Genomic DNA, 20,928 nt, shown 5'->3' on the forward strand with positions numbered 1-20,928 from the left:
TGTCCCTGATTTGATGGAGTCTAGGAATCAAGGATATTTCCTTCAGTCGGGGCCAATCGGGCATGCCATTCTCTTCTTTTTCACACTCACGGAGACACATGCAACACAATAGCAACATGTTTAAAAAATCTAAATTAGAAAACAAATTGAGACGAAAAGAAACTTCTGCGGGCTCAAACATAGATATTTATTTACACATCTATTTAAAAGTATTTAAGTGTATTAATTAATTTTACAACCAAGAAGCAAGAGAACAACAACCAAGAAACACTTGAACAGAGCCACTTAAAATATGATAATGAAGGAGTCGAATATTGACGTATGAAGTATGTAAGTGTTAAGTGTAGCTGTCTGTAATTATTAATTCGATCCCCATATATCCTACATCTCGTCCACCTTGGTGGCCATGTCAATAAGCAGCTCCAGATGGGCATGCAAGATCTTCACTTGCTGGAGTGCCTTCTCGTCCAGTTGCATCATAATGTGCTTACTGGGCACGGTCATTTTGTAGGGCCTCACGGTGATCACGCCACTCTCGCAGTAAATGTACACATCAGCACAGTCATCCCAGTTTTTCTTGAAAGCCAGCGGGCTGCCGGCGTCGGAGAGCACCAACTCATCGGCGCGCGGCCAACGTTCGAACACTACGGCTGGCACATCAAAGGGGTTATCCTGGTCCAACGATTGTTCGAGGGAGTGCGGCGACAGGGAGCCCTGGGAGCCCTGGGGACTGCCGCAACGTTCGCGATCAGGGGAGCTGCTGCGAGCTCGGCTGTGTGGGGGCTCGGTACCTGAAAAGGATATGGTGTGTATTGCGTTAATGTATTACCAATCATTTGCATTCACTCACCCTCCCCCATGGTATTAGTGTCCACTTGATTAGCGCACTTCTCAAGCTCATCGGTCTCCTCCAGAGCAGCTTCGGACATGGTTTGAGCCTCCGTTTGGTCAGCTGTCTTGGTCATCAGCTTACGACGTGAAGCTCGGCGGCGAGGCATCTTTCCTTCTATACTGCCGATTGAATTATGAAATTTGTAAACGTATGTTACTTGTTACAATAATTTACGGGCTACTACGATGAACTTTAGTTTGAACTTGATTTTTGTTCAATATATTCTTCAAAAATATATTGTTCAAAAATATTTTTGTATTATTACTGCCGATTAATTATAAATTTTTTTTTAACCTTTCCGTCTCTACTGCCGATTGAATTATGAAATTTGGAAACCTATGTTACTTGTCACAATAACTTACGGGCTACTACGATGAACGTTAGTTTGAACTTGATTTTTGTTCAATATATTCTTCAAAAATATTCTTGTATTATTATTGCCGATTGAATTTTAAATTTTTTTTAACCTTTCCGTCTCTACTGCCGATTGAATTATGAAATTTGGAAACCTATGTTACTTGTTACAAAAATGTACGGGCTACTACGATGAACGTTAGTTTGAACTTTATTTTTGTTCAATATATTCTTTAAAAATATTCTTGTATTATTGCCGATTGAATTTTAAATTTTTTTTTAACCTTTCCGTCTCTACTGCCGATTGAATTATGAAATTTGGAAACCTATGTTACTTGTTACAATAACTTACGGGCTACTACGATGAACGTTAGTTTGAACTTTATTTTTGTTCAATATATTCTTTAAAAATATTTTTGTATTATTACTGCCGATTGAATTATAAATTTTTTTTTAACCTTTCCGTCTCTACTGCCGATTGAATTATGAAATTTGGAAACCAATGTTACTAGTTACACTAATTTACGGACTACTACGATGAACGTTAGTTGAACTTAAAAAAAATTGAAAAATATTCTTGTATTATTGCCGATTGAATTTTAAATTTTTTTTTAACCTTTCCGTCTCTACTGCCGATTGAATTATGAAATTTGGAAACCAATGTTACTAGTTACACTAACTTACGGGCTACTACGATGAACGTTAGTTTGAACTTGATTTTTTTTCAATATATTCTTCAAAAATATTTTTGTATTATTACTGCCGATTGAATTATTTATTTTGTTTAACCTTTCCGTCTCTACTGCCGATTGAATTATGAATTTTGGAAACCTATGTTACTTGTTACAATAATTTACGGGCTACTACGATGAACGTTAGTTTGAACTTGATTTTTGTTCAATATGTGATACAGAATTTGATTGATAGGAAACGGGGTAGCCCCGGTAATAGCACTCATTAGTGCGTAATTTTCGAACTGAACCTAATGGAAACCTACTTAAATAGGTGATATATGATTATAATGACTTAATGAATCTGCCAAATCTGGTTAGAAAAAATATTATTTTATGGTCATTATCTATGATTCTGCGTTTTTAGTTTTCTCAAATCTGCAATATTGTGGATGCAACAGATTTTCGTCCTTTGTGGGGGCGGATGGGGGTGGGGCGAAATTCTGAGATATACGTTTTATAGTGACATCTTAAAGGAGTGTGTGCACCAAATTTGGTTACTCTAGCCTTAATAGTCTCTGAGATTTGTGGTTGCCTCAGATTTTCGTCCTTTGCGGGGGCGGAAGGGGGTGTGGCGAAATTTGGACAGGAAACGGTCAAGGTCCGATATCACAGGAGTGTGGATACCAAATTTGGTTGCTCTGGCTTTTATAGGTTCTGAGATCCTTGAACTCATATTTTGCAATTGGCAAAACCGACCATGAAACCTGTGTGTTAGAGTGAGACAGAGCGAGAAAGAGTGAAATTGTTTTCGTGATTCTGGCTGTAATAATTATACGATCTGGTTCAGATTTTGCACTCTAGAAGATATAGTCATCTTCTACGATTCTGCGTTTTTAGTTTTCTCGTATCGTCGAAATTGTGGATGCCACAGATTTTCGCCCTTTGTGGGGGCGGAAGTGGGCGGGGCAAAGTTTTGAAATATTTTTGGAGCAGTGACATATCACAGAAGTCTGGATCCAAAACATCGTTGCTCTAGCTCTTATAGTCTTTGAGCATTAGGCGCTGAAGGGGACGGACAGACGGACAGACGGACGGACGGACAGACGGACAGACAGACAGGGCTCAATCGACTCGGCTATTGATGCTGATCAAGAATATATATACTTTATAGGGTCGGAAACGATTCCTTCTGGACGTTACACACATCCACTTTTACCACAAATCTAATATACCCCAATACTCATTTTGAGTATCGGGTATAAAAATAATTCCCATGCATTTTACTCGTAAGTAAAAAGAAAAGTCTTTTTTTCCCCGAACGAAACACGTGGCTCCGAAAGAACCTCTGGATAACATTCTTTGAAATATCGAATTTTCAAGATGTTATTCTCTCGTGTTCTGTCCTTCAATATTCTGTCCTCAAAACAATTCCTCTACTCTGCCTCAGTTTAATTCCCAACGATGATATGGAGGACTCCACCTCCTCGAAGAGCGATGGCGATGGCTCGGACCAGGAGGATGGCATTGGGGGCATGGGCATGGCGGAACGTGAACGTGAGCCCAAGCTGCGCCAAGTGGAGGACGACGAGCTGGGGGATGGTCTCAAAGTCACACTCTCATCGGACGGTTCTCTCGACACAAACGACTCGTTCAACTCACATCGGCATCACCCATTGAACCATCAGGATGCCATTGGCGGCATCATGGGAATGGCCCCCAATGCTCTCTCGTCGGCCCCCGTGACCATTGGCGCCAGCACGGATCTGTTGACTCCGAATGCGGCAGCCACACGGCGACGTCGCAAGTTGCCCGAGATACCAAAAAACCAGAAATGTAAGTAGAGAGAATCCTTGCCCCATTCGTAGCTGAAATCTTACCCACTCATGGCCTTGTTGCAGCTTCCATTCTGCATCTTTTAGGTGGCACTAACTACGGATCGCTGGCCGATGAGTTTCGAACTGGAGGCGGCGGAATCATTGGAGGTCCCTTGGCTGCACCGCGCACCGGACAACAACGCTCATTCCTCTCGCTGAAGTGCGGCTATCTAATGGATGAAGACTCCAGCCCCGATTCGGAGCGGCTGCAGAGCCTGGGGGATGTGGACAGTGGCCACAGCACAGCGCACTCCCCGAATGACTTCAAGAGCATGTCGCCACAGATCACATCGCCCGTCTCCCAGTCACCGTTTCCTCCGCCATTTGGTGGCGTGCCCTTCGGGCAGTTGGAGATGCTGGAGGCCACACACCGCGGACTGCACAAGTTTGTGCCACGACATCATGACGAGATCGAGCTGGAGATCGGCGATGCCATCTACGTGCAGAAGGAGGCCGAGGACTTGTGGTGCGAGGGCGTGAACTTGCGCACAGGAAGGCAGGGCATCTTCCCGTCGGCCTATGCCGTCGACTTGGACTACAACGAGTTCGATCCGACGGTGCAGCTGGTGAAGAAGGAGCGCTATCTGCTTGGATACCTCGGATCCGTGGAGACGCTGGCGCACAAGGGCACCGGCGTGGTCTGTCAAGCGGTACGCAAAATCGTGGGCGAATACGGTGCCTCCCCCACCGGACAGACCTGTATTCTGGAGGTCTCCGATCAGGGACTACGCATGGTGGATCGTTCGGGCCCCAATGTAAGTACTGAATGTCGCTCTAACTGTTAATGAGTCATCCTTCAGGAAGCCTTTGTGTTTGTTCTCCCCTTAGAACAAAAAGGAAAAGAAGCCCTGCATCGACTATTTCTACTCGCTAAAGAACGTCTCGTTCTGTGCATTTCACCCTCGCGATCATCGCTTCATTGGCTTCATTACGAAGCATCCCACAGTGCAGCGCTTTGCCTGCCACGTCTTCAAGGGCTCAGAGTCCACCAGGCCAGTGGCCGAGGCAGTTGGGTAATGTTTTCATTCAAATCAAATGCTCACAAAGATAAACCTTAACATATATTCTTGTATCCTTCCTCAGACGGGCCTTTCAGCGTTTCTATCAGAAATTCATTGAAACTGCTTATCCCATCGAGGACATCTACATCGAGTAGGATCGGGCACGATGAACATACGATGTATTTTTTGTGCGGTTATTAAATAATACAAATAAAATTCTACAACAAATGTTTGCCCCTTCATCAAAATAAGAAACTTATAACCAATTTGTATAATCCCGCAAGCTCCATTCAAAATTTGAATACATATATGATTTATCTGTTCCTACAAATGGTGCAACATCCGAGACATGTAAATAGTTAATTTTAGGTTTGTAAATCCCACTCTTGAAACCGCTTCAAGGCAATCAGTAATAGCTTCCCTTTCTAAGAACACACTTTATAAACGAGGACCCAGGATATCACACAACACCACAAATAACTTGAACTCCTGTAAACACTTTGGACAGCCCCAATTTCAGCACAAAACACAGTGAGGCCAAAGTAGTGTCCCAAATTAACAAATAATTACTTCGATTTCTCTCTCTGTTACGAGGCTCAATAATCCCAAGACCCCATCCTCAAACTCCCTAAGTATTACGAGCATCATTCAAAGCCCAGTTTTAGGATGTGTTAATCCAAGCAGTTGTGTGCATACACTCGAATATATATGTATACAAAGAAATATATAAAGAAAATCTATATTAAAACCAAGCAAATTGTCCTTTACTTTCCTTTCCAGCTGATCAAGCCGATCAAAAAGGACCTGGCACGCCCCTTACTGGAGAATATCTAGCAGATTGCCGAATCTGTATTAGATCGGAAGGAAAAAAGAAATTGCCGCGGCTGAGCTCCCCTTCCACGCGCCCTCTAATTCTCTCTATCGCTCTATCTCACTCATCCTCGTGCAATGTGCATACTCTGGCAAAAGGGAACTAGATAAAACGGCTGTTGTTTGTGAGAGAATAGAAAAGAAGAGAAAGATTTAAGCAAAATTTCAAGAAAATGAAAACCGATCAAATCGAATATATATAAAAACGGTTCGAGCGATTACTATGAAAATTGTTCGTGGGAAAAAATCAATTGGCCCCTTTTGCGAACAGTGACAACCACATATAAAATTTATTGTATAAATAACATCAATCATAAGCTCACATTTGTATATACTAATTGAGTTCAGTAAAGCCGTGGCCCTTGCCGCGGCTCACAAAGTTCCCGCTCGCTTAAACTCTACTACTGTGTACAGTCCCCAAAGTATGACATACTTCTGGGCTGGCATGGCCCACTCACAAAATATCAAACATACTTTTTGGGCTAGCCAAAACCCTCAGCTCCGTTATTTGTGGGCCGATCCTGGCGTGCCACGAAAAGATGTCCCTGATTTGATGGAGTCTAGGAATCAAGGATATTTCCTTCAGTCGGGGCCAATCGGGCATGCCATTCTCTTCTTTTTCACACTCACGGAGACACATGCAACACAATAGCAACATGTTTAAAAAATCTAAATTAGAAAACAAATTGAGACGAAAAGAAACTTCTGCGGGCTCAAACATAGATATTTATTTACACATCTATTTAAAAGTATTTAAGTGTATTAATTAATTTTACAACCAAGAAGCAAGAGAACAACAACCAAGAAACACTTGAACAGAGCCACTTAAAATATGATAATGAAGGAGTCGAATATTGACGTATGAAGTATGTAAGTGTTAAGTGTAGCTGTCTGTAATTATTAATTCGATCCCCATATATCCTACATCTCGTCCACCTTGGTGGCCATGTCAATAAGCAGCTCCAGATGGGCATGCAAGATCTTCACTTGCTGGAGTGCCTTCTCGTCCAGTTGCATCATAATGTGCTTACTGGGCACGGTCATTTTGTAGGGCCTCACGGTGATCACGCCACTCTCGCAGTAAATGTACACATCAGCACAGTCATCCCAGTTTTTCTTGAAAGCCAGCGGGCTGCCGGCGTCGGAGAGCACCAACTCATCGGCGCGCGGCCAACGTTCGAACACTACGGCTGGCACATCAAAGGGGTTATCCTGGTCCAACGATTGTTCGAGGGAGTGCGGCGACAGGGAGCCCTGGGAGCCCTGGGGACTGCCGCAACGTTCGCGATCAGGGGAGCTGCTGCGAGCTCGGCTGTGTGGGGGCTCGGTACCTGAAAAGGATATGGTGTGTATTGCGTTAATGTATTACCAATCATTTGCATTCACTCACCCTCCCCCATGGTATTAGTGTCCACTTGATTAGCGCACTTCTCAAGCTCATCGGTCTCCTCCAGAGCAGCTTCGGACATGGTTTGAGCCTCCGTTTGGTCAGCTGTCTTGGTCATCAGCTTACGACGTGAAGCTCGGCGGCGAGGCATCTTTCCTTCTATACTGCTGATTGAATTATGAAATTTGGAAACCAATGTTACTAGTTACACTAATTTACGGACTACTACGATGAACGTTAGTTGAACTTAAAAAAAATTGAAAAATATTCTTGTATTATTGCCGATTGAATTTTAAATTTTTTTTTAACCTTTCCGTCTCTACTGCCGATTGAATTATGAAATTTGGAAACCAATGTTACTAGTTACACTAACTTACGGGCTACTACGATGAACGTTAGTTTGAACTTGATTTTTTTTTCAATATATTCTTCAAAAATATTTTTGTATTATTACTGCCGATTGAATTATTTATTTTGTTTAACCTTTCCGTCTCTACTGCCGATTGAATTATGAATTTTGGAAACCTATGTTACTTGTTACAATAATTTACGGGCTACTACGATGAACGTTAGTTTGAACTTGATTTTTGTTCAATATGTGATACAGAATTTGATTGATAGGAAACGGGGTAGCCCCGGTAATAGCACTCATTAGTGCGTAATTTTCGAACTGAACCTAATGGAAACCTACTTAAATAGGTGATATATGATTATAATGACTTAATGAATCTGCCAAATCTGGTTAGAAAAATATTATTTTATGGTCATTATCTATGATTCTGCGTTTTTAGTTTTCTCAAATCTGCAATATTGTGGATGCAACAGATTTTCGTCCTTTGTGGGGGCGGATGGGGGTGGGGCGAAATTCTGAGATATACGTTTTATAGTGACATCTTAAAGGAGTGTGTGCACCAAATTTGGTTACTCTAGCCTTAATAGTCTCTGAGATTTGTGGTTGCCTCAGATTTTCGTCCTTTGCGGGGGCGGAAGGGGGTGTGGCGAAATTTGGACAGGAAACGGTCAAGGTCCGATATCACAGGAGTGTGGATACCAAATTTGGTTGCTCTGGCTTTTATAGGTTCTGAGATCCTTGAACTCATATTTTGCAATTGGCAAAACCGACCATGAAACCTGTGTGTTAGAGTGAGACAGAGCGAGAAAGAGTGAAATTGTTTTCGTGATTCTGGCTGTAATAATTATACGATCTGGTTCAGATTTTGCACTCTAGAAGATATAGTCATCTTCTACGATTCTGCGTTTTTAGTTTTCTCGTATCGTCGAAATTGTGGATGCCACAGATTTTCGCCCTTTGTGGGGGCGGAAGTGGGCGGGGCAAAGTTTTGAAATATTTTTGGAGCAGTGACATATCACAGAAGTCTGGATCCAAAACATCGTTGCTCTAGCTCTTATAGTCTTTGAGCATTAGGCGCTGAAGGGGACGGACAGGACGGACAGACGGACGGACGGACAGACGGACAGACAGACAGGGCTCAATCGACTCGGCTATTGATGCTGATCAAGAATATATATACTTTATAGGGTCGGAAACGATTCCTTCTGGACGTTACACACATCCACTTTTACCACAAATCTAATATACCCCAATACTCATTTTGAGTATCGGGTATAAAAATAATTCCCATGCATATTGCAGATTTGAGAAAACTAAAATTCGCCACACCCCCTTCCGCCCCCGCAAAGGACGAAAATCTGGGGCAACCACAATTCTCAGAGACTATTAAGGCTAGAGTAACCAAATTTGGTATCCACACTCCTGTTAGATCTCACTATAAAACGTATATCTCAAAATTCGCCCCCACCCCCTTCCGCCCCCACAAAGGACGAAAATCTGTTGCATCCACAATATTGCAGATTTGAGAAAACTAAAAACGCAGAATCATAGATAATGACCATATCTATTAGATTGCTGAATCTGGATCGGATCAGATCATTTTTATAGCCAAAAGGAACAAATCAATTTGCAGTGGCTACGCAGCGCCCGACGTCACGCTCAGACTGATTTCTGTCTCTCTCGCACGCACTCTTTGTCGTGTCGTTAAATATTAGCGGCGTCTGCCGGAGGAGAGCCATACTGACTTAGTATCGGGTATAACCGTAGAGTTGCGGTGTCCGCAGCAACTCCACAACGTTCCCCCTCGTTTTCCCTAAAATTATGCTACGCGAATAGGCTAAGTCTTCTGTTGGATCCAAGAAAGCTAAGCTTTTAACACGCCATCTACTGGGTGCGCTTCGTCACCGTGGGCTGCCCATATTATTTTGTTTGGCTGACGTTTTAATCGGCCTCCTCCTCCCACTGTCATTTTGACAAATCGAAAAGAAAAAGGGAAGAACGAGGGGATGAGGCCTTGATTTCCGGGAGAAGCAGCTCTCTTTCTCCTCGTGGTATCCGAACAGTACAGACGTGCTTATCCAGATCAAAAAAAACCCGTCCTCAAAGCTGCCCATGAGGATCCCTTGTGTGCCCACAGTGGGATAATAAAACCCTTGAAAGACTCAGGCGATCTTATTATTGGCCAAACTTAGCGGTGGATGTCAAAGAACTCATAAATAATTGCCATATCTGTAAAACCACGAAGCATCCAAATCAACCCTTAAAGCCACCAATGGGAAATACGGGATTACCTTCTCGATTCTTTCAAAAATTATTTGTAGACTTTTTAGGACCTTATCCGAGAAGCAAGTCAGGAAATATTGGCATCTTTGTCGTGTTAGACCATCTGTCAAAATTTCCATTTTTGAAGCCCGTACGAAAATTTACAGCAGATTCCATAAAACGCTTCCTGGAAGAAGACCTCTTTCACTGTTTCGGGGTCCCCGAAACCATCGTAAGCGATAATGGGGTCCAATTTAAATCTCACACGTTTAACTCCCTGCTTGACAAATATAATATCTCTCATGTCTATACTACTGCCTTTTATTCTCCTCAAGCCAATGCTTCGGGGAGAGTAAATAGATCCGTTCTGGCGGCCATCAAAAGTTATGTTGACCCGGATCAACGTAATTGGGATGAGAAATTAAGCAGCATTTGCTGTGCACTTCGGTCTAGTCATCATTTAGCCATAAGCACTACCCCGTATCGGCTTGCTTTTGGACAGCATATGGTAACCGATGCTAGTAGCTATAAACTGATGCGTAACCTAGACATGTTAGAAGATCGCGGTGTCCAATTTTCGCGGGAAGATTCCTTCGACATAATTCGCAGCAAAGCAAAAGGCTCTATACAGGCCCAGCACTTCCGAAATGCCAGATCCTATAACTTACGAACGAGAAAAATTTCCTATAGGGATGGACAGGAAGTATATAGACGTAACTTTCAGCAAAGCAATTTCGCTAAGGGCTTTAGCGCAAAGTTAGCACCAACCTTTATAAAGTCCCGAGTGCGCAGGAAGCTAGGAAACTGCTATTACGAACTTGAAGATCTTCAAGGCCGCATTGTAGGCAAATTTCATACCAAGGATATAAAACCTTGACATGAATTGTTACAAGCGCGGATCCCACTTTGGGTGTCCCAACCCAAGCGTGATTTAAGTGGGGGGGATTATGTAGTGCGCTTGTTGTAAGAAAAAAAAATTGTTTCATCGACGTCTTAATTTTCCCTAAAATTATGCTACGCGAATAGGCTAAGTCTTCTGTTGGGTCCAAGAAAGCTAAGCTTTTAACACGCCATCTACTGGGTGCGCTTCGTCACCGTGGGCTGCCCATATTATTTTGTTTGGCTGACGTTTTAAATCGGCCTCCTCCTCCCACTGTCATTTTGACAAATCGAAAAGAAAAAGGGAAGAACGAGGGGATGAGGCCTTGATTTCCGGGAGAAGCAGCTCTCTCTCTCCTCGTGGTATCCGAACAGTAGAGACGTGCTTATCCAGATCAAAAAAAAAAAAGTTTAATAAAAGTTAAAAATCAAATAAAAGTTCTTCGGAGATCAGCACGATCCGCCGGCCTTTCGGAAGCAAGACCCCCCAACCCCAGTTGGGAAGCTCCACCCAACGCCCTCCGCCAACGCGGGTCCACCGTAGAGTTGGGAAGCTCCACATAAAGCCCCAACGCCATCCACCACAGCGAGCCCTTCAGCAGTTCCCGAGCTTCAGCGCCGACAGAGAGCGGCCCCTCAGCCGTTTCCGAGCTTTAGCGCCGCCAGCAGCGAGATCTTCGCCGCCCCAGCGCGAGCCGTCGCGACCGAGAGTGGGCCTTCCAGCCACCGGGCCAAGCGCCGTAAACAAAAAGTGCCAAGTGATCTTCCTTGCCAGGAAAAAAAGACCCTGACCCGAATTTTTTTGTCACCGTGCTTCGCCCTAACCTAAAAGCCAGATCATGACATGTGAAGGTTAAATGTGTTAAATAAACCCCAACGGAAACGGGCAGAACTCGTGTGAACCTCTTGTGGCCCATTGTGCGATTATTCCCAAAGATCTTATGTGCGCTTGTTAGGCCGTTGACCCCTTTGTGCATATAAAACGAAACCAGCTGCTTGGAGCTTTTTCCGTGCGCCAACACCTTGGTCTATGGATCAAGACCTACCCCAACGAATCTAAATAAACGAATAAATATTGAATAAAGTATAAAATATATAAGTTAAAGATGGAATAATTTGATTTAGGAACTATATATGCTCAAAAAAAAAAAAGGCCTAAACAAAAAGAAAAAGAAAGAAAGAAGATCAGATAATCTGGTGTTAGCCGTGGTCATGCGTGTGCATGTGTGTGTGCTCTCTCTTCTCTTCAAAACTTACAGGTATTCCCCTCGCCGAAAGATCTTTTGGACGTGGCCGGAACATGAACGTACGTAAGTGAACGAACCCCCAGTTAACGTTTATAAACTTTTAACATAAAGAGACAAAAGAAAAAAAAAACCATACATGAGCCCGGTCGCCCGTATTCTTTGATTTTTCCCTAAATTATGTTGGAGCTTTTTTTTTGTTGTAAAGAGGCCTTAAGCCCACGAAAAGCTCCAGAGCTTAAGAAGCTTTAAGCTTTAGCACAGATCAGCGGCAGCAGGTGCTTCACACCTATGCGACGGCTATTAGTTACTCTTACTTTTGCATTAATACAAAAACACCGAAAATGAAGAAATCTTAAATTACAAAAGTTCCTACTTAAATATTCATTATTATTGTTATTATTCATTCAATTATTCCCAGTACCCTACCACCTGTTCTTGAGATCATATGTTTTATTCCTATTATTTAAAATTATTATTCCTGTAGTTTTAATTCTCTTATTACCCTAGCTTATACTCCACCCATAACTATATATCATTTCCCTTCTACCCATGTATTTAGCTTTAGGCACTATCGATAAAAATAAATATTGTTAATGAATTGGAAATGAATTGCTAGAAGATTTTTGTTTAGGAGCCATGCAGGGATCGATGAGGGATAGTGAGGTATGACCCCCCGGCGAGAAAAGGGATCATCCATAAGCCTTATTTTCTTCGGAATTAGGATGATCAAGGTTGGGAGGGCCATGGCTGTTGCATCCAACACCAGCACAGCTACCCGTCGGGTCGGATTTGCTTGGCGGAAGCCCACTTCGCTGTCCCCTTAATTCCTTTGTCCCTTCTAATTCCCCCAGCCTCCTCATCCTCCTTCCCAACCCCCTAACACTAGTCATACGGTCATACGCAGGGTATCGCACGCGAAAAAAAATAATAAGATAAGGCATCGACGCGAGAACGTATAGGAAAGGACAAGTATAGGAACCCCCCCCCCATACTACCGATCATACAGCCGGAGCCAGCGCGTGCACCAGTCCTGCCCGATACACCCCCGACCAGCTCGAGTGGCACCGCCACACACAACCATCGTTGTATGTGATATGCTACAAGATTTTGTCAAGTCAGATTGTTCACACAGTTTTTTTATACCCGATACTCAAAATGAGTATTGGGGTATATTAGATTTGTGGTAAAAGTGGATGTGTGTAACGTCCAGAAGGAATCGTTTCCGACCCCATAAAGTATATATATTCTTGATCAGCATCAATAGCCGAGTCGATTGAGCCATGTCTGTCTGTCCGTCCGTCCGTCTGTCCGTCTGTCCGTCTGTCCGTCCCCTTCAGCGCCTAATGCTCAAGACTATAAGAGCTAGAGCAACGATGTTTTGGATCCAGACTTCTGTGATATGTCACTGCTACAAAAATATTTCAAAACTTTGCCCCGCCCACTTCCACCCCCACAAAGGGCGAAAATCTGTGGCATCCACAATTTTAAAGATACGAGAAAACAAAAAACGCAGTATCGTAGAGAATGACCTCTACTACCCTTGCCGCCTGCTGAGGGCAGACGACTAGGAATGTAACATGTACATGTGGGCGGGCAGTTTATAGGGGGCGTAGTTGATTTATGCGAAGACTAGCATTTTTGGCTCAATTTAGGCCGTAGTGGTGGGGTGTGGCGGCAACTGATGCTGATTTGAAAGTCGATTACGAAACCGATAATCAATTGTCAGCAACGTTGCCGCCGAAGATTTATCACAGATTGTATTGGGGTATATTAGATTTGTGGTAAAAGTGGATGTGTGTAACGTCCAGAAGGAATCGTTTCCGACCCCATAAAGTATATATATTCTTGATCAGCATCAATAGCCGAGTCGATTGAGCCATGTCTGTCTGTCCGTCTGTCCGTCTGTCCGTCCCCTTCAGCGCCTAATGCTCAAAGACTATAAGAGCTAGAGCAACGATGTTTTGGATCCAGACTTCTGTGATATGTCACTGCTACAAAAATATTTCAAAACTTTGCCCCGCCCACTTCCACCCCCACAAAGGGCGAAAATCTGTGGCATCCACAATTTTAAAGATACGAGAAAACAAAAAACGCAGTATCGTAGAGAATGACCATATCTTTTAGACTGCAGAATCTGAATTGGATCGTATTACTATTATAGCCAGCATCAAGAAAACAATTTCATTTTTTCTCGCCCTGTCTCTCTCTAACACACAGGTAGCATGGGCGGCTTTGCTTAGAGTAAAACATTAGCGCCTAGATCTCAGAGACTATAAAAGCTAGAGCAACCAAATTTGGTATCCACACTCCTAATATATCGGACCGAGACGAGTTTGTTTCAAAATTTCGCCACACCCCCTTCCGCCCCCGCAAAGGATGCAAATCTGGGGATATTCACAACTCTCAGAGACTATTAAAGCTAGAGTAACCAAATTTGGTATCCGCACTTCTGTTAGATCTCACTATAAAACCTTTATCTCAAAATTTCGCCCCACCCCCTTCCGCCCACACAAAGGACGAAAATCTGTTGCATCCACAATATTGCAGATTTGAGAAAACTAAAAACGCAGAATCATAGATAACGACCATATCTATCAGATTGCTGAATCTGAATCAGATCAGATCATTTTTATAGCCAAAGGAAACAAATCAATTTGCAGTGGCTACGCAGCGCGTGACGTCACGCTCAGACTGATTTTCTGTCTCTCTCGCACGCACTCTTTGTCGTGACGTTTAATATTAGCGGCGTCTGCCGGAGGAAAGCCATACTGACTTAGTATCGGGTATAACTGTAGAGTTGCGGTGTCCGCAGCAACTCACAACGTTCCCCCTCGTTTTTTTTTCCAATATATACCCGCTTTGGGTTGAGGGCTCTCAGTGCTCCAACAGGGGAGGGACTGAGAGGCTGGGGTGTGAGCCGCCAGCAACCAAGCGCGTTGCGTTATTAATTCAGCTTGTGGGCAGTATATGTCTTAATATTAATATATGTACATTTTTATACCCGATACTCAAAATGAGTATTGGGGTATATTAGATTTGTGGTAAAAGTGTATGTGTGTAACGTCCAGAAGGAATCGTTTCCGACCCCATAAAGTATATATATTCTTGATCAGCATCAATAGCCGAGTCGATTGAGCCATGTCTGTCTGTCCGTCCGTCCGTCTGTCCGTCTGTCCGTCCGTCCGTCTGTCCGTCTGTCCGTCCCCTTCAGCGCCTAATGCTCAAAGACTATAAGAGCTAGAGCAACGATGTTTTGGATCCAGACTTCTGTGATATGTCACTGCTCCAAAAATATTTCAAAACTTTGCCCCGCCCACTTCCGCCCTCACAAAGGGCGAAAATCTGTGGCATCCACAATTTTAAAGATACAGGAAAACCAAAAACGCAGAATCGTAGAGAATGACCATATCTTTTAGACTGCAGAATCTGAATTGGATCGTATTATTATTATAGCCAGCATCACGAAAACAATTTAATTTTTTCTCGCCCTGTCTCTCTCTAACACACACGTAGCATAGGCGGCTTTGCTTAGAGTAAAACATTAGCGCCTAGATCTCAGAGACTATAAAATCTAGAGCAACCAAATTTGGTATCCACACTCCTAATATATCGGACCGAGACGAGTTTGTTTCAAAATTTCGTAACACCCCCTTCCGCCCCCGCAAAGGATGCAGATCTGGGGATATTCATAAATCTCAGAGACTATTAAGGCTAGAGTAACCAAATTTGGTATCCGCACTCCTGTTAGATCTCACTATAAAACGTATGTCTCAAAATTTCGCCCCACCCCCTTCCGCCCACACAAAGGACGAAAATCTGTTGCATCCACAATATTGCAAATTCGAGTAAACTAAAAACGCAGAATCATAGAGAATGACCATATCTATCAGATTGCCGAATCTGGATCAGATCGGATCATTTTTGTAGCCAAAAGCAAGAAATCAATTTTTAGTGGCTACGCAGCGACCGACGTCACGCTCAGACCGATTTTCTGTCTCTCTCGCACGCACTCTTTGTCGTGTCGTTTAATATTAGCGGCGTCTGCCGGAGGAGAGCCATACTGACTTAGTATCGGGTATAACTGTAGAGTTGCGGTGTCCGCAGCAACTCACAACGTTCCCCCTCGTTTTTGTTTGTTTTTTACAATTTAACTTTTAAACGACACTCAAACACACTATTACATTTGATGGCACAATAATTTACAAACATATAAACTGCAGCAACGTTAAACACTTGTAACCTCGACTAGGCCCGCAGTCAGCAGGGGGGGCAAAATATTCGGCACTTTGACAGAGGAACTAAACCTCGAACACGACTCGACTCCACAACGCTCACGACCCGACTTTTCCTCGTTTGGACAGAGACCCAGACTCGAGACCATTCCACGATCGGGGCAAAAGGCTCCAGAAGTACGAATTGTCAAGAGGGTGTCAAGTGTGTGTGTGTGGTGTGAGTCAAGAAAGTAAAGTGGGGCCACGCTCAAAAGTATGCTGTCCTTTCCTTGTAATTCTCCCTAACTTAAAATTTGATTTGCAATCCCCTGTGAGTTTGTCAACTTGATGTTTTGTTGGCTGTAATGCGGTATGTGGTCTTCAGTCCCCTCTACTACCCTTGCCGCCTGCTGAGGGCAGACGACTAGGAATGTAACATGTACATGTGGGCGGGCAGTTTATAGGGGGCGTAGTTGATTTATGCGAAGACTAGCATTTTTGGCTCAATTTAGGCCGTAGTGGTGGGGTGTGGCGGCAACTGATGCTGATTTGAAAGTCGATTACGAAACCGATAATCAATTGTCAGCAACGTTGCCGCCGAAGATTTATCACAGATTGTAATAATTTTTTAGTGGGGTGTCGGAGAACTTCACTAATTACGATAATAACAAGGGGGGGGGGGGGGGGGAAGAAGGTGTTAAAGAAATGAGATCGAAAATTCAGAAAGTGCAGTGTTGCAACACGTAGTCAATTGAGGAATAGATGAAGAGAAAAGGTAAACAATGCAGGTGCTTTGCGTGGAAATACACTAAATAAAAAGAAACAAGCACTTGCAGAAATAACAATTCAGATAAGTAATAGACTGGAGTGAAGACGACGGAAAAACAGGTAATAAAAGAGATACTACACTGGAACAAAGACGAGACAATACAGGTACAATTGATTTACGTTTACAATATTACAATAAACATAACAATTTAAAATAATGTCTATATCTTTTTCTATAATTACAGGGAAGACAAGAAGCATCGGCCGGCATAGCAAAACACAATGCTTGTAAAGACATTGCGTTGCATACCGGCCGACCCCGTCGTCCCCCCTGGTCGTCGAAATTGGCGTCATCCAAAGTCGTCAGAGGTAGCTGCAATTAGCACCTCGTCGTCGTTGTGGCTGTGGCTGCCCTCTTGGAGAACCAGTGGCACTGGTCCGGCCACCAGCTGGGAGCCGGGAGTAGACGGCACACATATTACTGTGGCGACACGGGTCCAGCCGCCAAAGTGAAATGGATGTGAGTGTGTGTGTGCGTCGGCAATTGTGGCCCTAGTGGCACTGGTCCGGCCACCAGCTGTGGGCAATGGCGGTCGATGACACGCCTACTCGAACGGCACAGGTCCGGCCGCCCAAGTGTAATGGATGTGTGTGTGTGTGTGTCTGAATGGCTGGCGGTAAGTATTTTGAGAGCCCTTTTTAATCGTATTTGTGGCTGATAAATTTTTCCTTTTCCAGGACCATTGGGCACTCTGAATGCCATGGCACTGGATCCGGCCACCAACTAAGGACGATGGCGGACACGACACACATCTACTCGAACGGCACAGGTCCGGCCGCCCAAGTTTAATGGATGTTTGTGTGTATGTTTTTGTTTTATTTAATGGCTTTGATGGCGGCAGCGTCCGTTGTTCATTTTCGTTGTGGCATGCGAGTGATATGCATTTGTCATTTAATCCAATGCAGTGGCAGAGATGTGTCCAATTAGTACACAGCGTTCCAGGATATCTGGTTGTCAAGATGGTACCTCATGTTGCGGGCGTAGGCCTTAATGTCATCCATGGAGTCGTCATCTGTCCACATCTCATCGTCATCATTTTCTTCATCCGTTTCAGGATCCGTCTCTGGAATGGCGGCTGGCGTTGGCCCTAACGTTTTTTGTGGTGTCTGTAATCGTGGTGGTTTCTTTGACCGCCTGGCTGCTGGAGCTGGGGCAGGCACTGTTGCTGCTGCCATTGTTGGTGGATTTTCCGATGTTACTGGAACTGTTGGAGTTGCCGGCACTGCCTGGGATTGGATGAGCGAGGTGAGTAGTGACATCATCGCTTCCAGCCTCTTTTCCAATCGCGTCATCCTCTGTGTATTCTCCAACAGTGCCTGGCTGCAGGATCCGTCGCAAGATTGGCGTTTCGGCTTCATCTTCTGCCGGGAGCGGTTGTTGGCGAGCTGCTGCTGCTGCTGTCGCTGTTGTTGTTGTTCGCGCTGCGGCTGCTGTTGCAGCTGCTGTAGCTGCTGCTGTTGTTGTGCCTGGGAACGGCTCAATGGCTGCTCTGGACGTCGTCGCCCAGTGCGTGGGCCAGAGGCAGCAGGCTTCTGTTTTTATACCCGATACTCAAAATGAGTATTGGGGTATATTAGATTTGTGGTAAAAGTGGATGTGTGTAACGTCCAGAAGGAATCGTTTCCGACCCTATAAAGTATATATATTCTTGATCAGCATCAATAGCCGAGTCGATTGAGCCCTGTCTGTCTGTCCGTCCGTCCGTCTGTCCGTCTGTCCGTCCCCTTCAGCGCCTAATGCTCAAAGACTATAAGAGCTAGAGCAACGATGTTTTGGATCCAGACTTCTGTGATATGTCACTGCTCCAAAAATATTTCAAAACTTTGCCCCGCCCACTTCCGCCCCCACAAAGGGCGAAAATCTGTGGCATCCACAATTTCGACGATACGAGAAAACTAAAAACGCAGAATCGTAGAAGATGACTATATCTTCTAGAGTGCAAAATCTGAACCAGATCGTATAATTATTACAGCCAGAATCACGAAAACAATTTCACTCTTTCTCGCTCTGTCTCACTCTAACACACAGGTTTCATGGTCGGTTTTGCCAATTGCAAAATATGAGTTCAAGGATCTCAGAACCTATAAAAGCCAGAGCAACCAAATTTGGTATCCACACTCCTGTGATATCGGACCTTGACCGTTTCCTGTCCAAATTTCGCCACACCCCCTTCCGCCCCCGCAAAGGACGAAGATCTGAGGCAACCACAATTCTCAGAGACTATTAAGGCTAGAGTAACCAAATTTGGTGCACACACTCCTTTAAGATGTCACTATAAAACGTATATCTCAGAATTTCGCCCCACCCCCATCCGCCCCCACAAAGGACGAAAATCTGTTGCATCCACAATATTGCAGATTTGAGAAAACTAAAAACGCAGAATCATAGATAATGACCATAAAATAATATTTTTTCTAACCAGATTTGGCAGATTCATTAAGTCATTATAATCATATATCACCTATTTAAGTAGGTTTCCATTAGGTTCAGTTCGAAAATTACGAACTAATGAGTGCTATTACCGGGGCTACCCCGTTTCCTATCAATCAAATTCTGTATCACATATTGAACAAAAATCAAGTTCAAACTAACGTTCATCGTAGTAGCCCGTAAATTATTGTAACAAGTAACATAGGTTTCCAAAATTCATAATTCAATCGGCAGTAGAGACGGAAAGGTTAAACAAAATAAATAATTCAATCGGCAGTAATGATACAAAAATATTTTTGAAGAATATATTGAAAAAAAATCAAGTTCAAACTAACGTTCATCGTAGTAGCCCGTAAGTTAGTGTAACTAGTAACATTGGTTTCCAAATTTCATAATTCAATCGGCAGTAGAGACGGAAAGGTTAAAAAAAAAATTTAAAATTCAATCGGCAATAATACAAGAATATTTTTCAATTTTTTTTAAGTTCAACTAACGTTCATCGTAGTAGTCCGTAAATTAGTGTAACTAGTAACATTGGTTTCCAAATTTCATAATTCAATCAGCAGTATAGAAGGAAAGATGCCTCGCCGCCGAGCTTCACGTCGTAAGCTGATGACCAAGACAGCTGACCAAACGGAGGCTCAAACCATGTCCGAAGCTGCTCTGGAGGAGACCGATGAGCTTGAGAAGTGCGCTAATCAAGTGGACACTAATACCATGGGGGAGGGTGAGTGAATGCAAATGATTGGTAATACATTAACGCAATACACACCATATCCTTTTCAGGTACCGAGCCCCCACACAGCCGAGCTCGCAGCAGCTCCCCTGATCGCGAACGTTGCGGCAGTCCCCAGGGCTCCCAGGGCTCCCTGTCGCCGCACTCCCTCGAACAATCGTTGGACCAGGATAACCCCTTTGATGTGCCAGCCGTAGTGTTCGAACGTTGGCCGCGCGCCGATGAGTTGGTGCTCTCCGACGCCGGCAGCCCGCTGGCTTTCAAGAAAAACTGGGATGACTGTGCTGATGTGTACATTTACTGCGAGAGTGGTGTGATCACCGTGAGGCCCTACAAAATGACCGTGCCCAGTAAGCACATTATGATGCAACTGGACGAGAAGGCACTCCAGCAAGTGAAGATCTTGCATGCCCATCTGGAGCTGCTTATTGAAATGGCCACAAAGGTGGACGAGATGTAGGATATATGGGGATCGAATTAATAATTACAGACAGCTACACTTAACACTTACATACTTCATACGTCAATATTCGACTCCTTCATTATCATATTTTAAGTGGCTCTGTTCAAGTGTTTCTTGGTTGTTGTTCTCTTGCTTCTTGGTTGTAAAATTAATTAATACAATTAAATACTTTTAAATAGATGTGTAAATAAATATCTATGTTTGAGCTCGCAGAAGTTTCTTTTCGTCTCAATTTGTTTTCTAATTTAGATTTTTTAAACATGTTGCTATTGTGTTGCATGTGTCTCCGTGAGTGTGAAAAAGAAGAGAATGGCATGCCCGATTGGCCCCGACTGAAGGAAATATCCTTGATTCCTAGACTCCATCAAATCAGGGACATCTTTTCGTGGAACGCCAGGATCGGCCCACAAATAACGGAGCTGAGGGTTTTGGCTAGCCCAAAAAGTATGTTTGATATTTTGTGAGTG

General features: G+C 43.7%; 4 protein-coding genes across 9 annotated transcripts; 2 read left to right on the plus strand and 2 right to left on the minus strand.

Moving 5' to 3' along the window:
* Nucleotides 1-250: 250 nt before the first annotated feature.
* Nucleotides 251-2,111, minus strand: LOC113567122 (borealin-like). 3 transcript variants are annotated; one of them, XM_026994297.1, is made up of 3 exons: nt 2,104-2,111; nt 851-1,011; nt 251-791 (listed from the first exon to the last, which is right to left on the minus strand). In XM_026994297.1, exons 2-3 carry the CDS (start codon nt 996-998, stop codon nt 382-384), a joined length of 558 nt encoding a protein of 185 aa, XP_026850098.1. In that variant the 5' UTR covers nt 999-1,011; nt 2,104-2,111; the 3' UTR covers nt 251-381. The 3 variants fall into 3 exon arrangements, with proteins under 3 accessions (XP_026850098.1, XP_026850097.1, XP_026850100.1); XM_026994296.1 differs by lacking the exon at nt 2,104-2,111 and adding an exon at nt 1,255-1,289; XM_026994299.1 differs by lacking the exon at nt 2,104-2,111 and adding an exon at nt 1,067-1,076.
* A 120-nt stretch (nt 2,112-2,231) lies between these two features.
* Nucleotides 2,232-4,951, plus strand: LOC6604125 (JNK-interacting protein 1). The gene is made up of 6 exons (XM_026994292.1): nt 2,232-2,251; nt 3,171-3,206; nt 3,368-3,753; nt 3,819-4,549; nt 4,623-4,807; nt 4,878-4,951. Exons 1-6 carry the CDS (start codon nt 2,232-2,234, stop codon nt 4,948-4,950), a joined length of 1,431 nt encoding a protein of 476 aa, XP_026850093.1. The 3' UTR covers nt 4,951.
* A 1,504-nt stretch (nt 4,952-6,455) lies between these two features.
* On the minus strand, nt 6,456-7,638 carry LOC113567121 (borealin-like). Of its 3 annotated transcripts, none has more exons than XM_026994295.1 (3): nt 7,604-7,638; nt 7,056-7,216; nt 6,456-6,996 (listed from the first exon to the last, which is right to left on the minus strand). In XM_026994295.1, exons 2-3 carry the CDS (start codon nt 7,201-7,203, stop codon nt 6,587-6,589), a joined length of 558 nt encoding a protein of 185 aa, XP_026850096.1. In that variant the 5' UTR covers nt 7,204-7,216; nt 7,604-7,638; the 3' UTR covers nt 6,456-6,586. The 3 variants fall into 3 exon arrangements, with proteins under 3 accessions (XP_026850096.1, XP_026850094.1, XP_026850095.1); XM_026994293.1 differs by lacking the exon at nt 7,604-7,638 and adding an exon at nt 7,430-7,459; XM_026994294.1 differs by lacking the exon at nt 7,604-7,638 and having other exon boundaries at nt 7,056-7,325.
* An 11,768-nt stretch (nt 7,639-19,406) lies between these two features.
* Nucleotides 19,407-20,589, plus strand: LOC113567123 (borealin-like). Of its 2 annotated transcripts, none has more exons than XM_026994301.1 (3): nt 19,407-19,441; nt 19,829-19,989; nt 20,049-20,589. In XM_026994301.1, the coding sequence occupies exons 2-3, from the start codon at nt 19,842-19,844 to the stop codon at nt 20,456-20,458; spliced, it is 558 nt and encodes a 185-aa protein (XP_026850102.1). In that variant the 5' UTR covers nt 19,407-19,441; nt 19,829-19,841; the 3' UTR covers nt 20,459-20,589. The 2 variants fall into 2 exon arrangements, with proteins under 2 accessions (XP_026850102.1, XP_026850101.1); XM_026994300.1 differs by lacking the exon at nt 19,407-19,441 and adding an exon at nt 19,585-19,614.
* The last annotated feature ends 339 nt before the right edge of the window (nt 20,590-20,928 follow it).

This window comes from Drosophila persimilis, unplaced genomic scaffold (genome assembly GCF_003286085.1).
Source record: "Drosophila persimilis strain 14011-0111.01,24,50 unplaced genomic scaffold, DperRS2 tig00001840-arrow-arrow-pilon, whole genome shotgun sequence".
In the NCBI taxonomy this organism is placed as follows: Eukaryota; Metazoa; Arthropoda; class Insecta; order Diptera; family Drosophilidae; genus Drosophila; species Drosophila persimilis.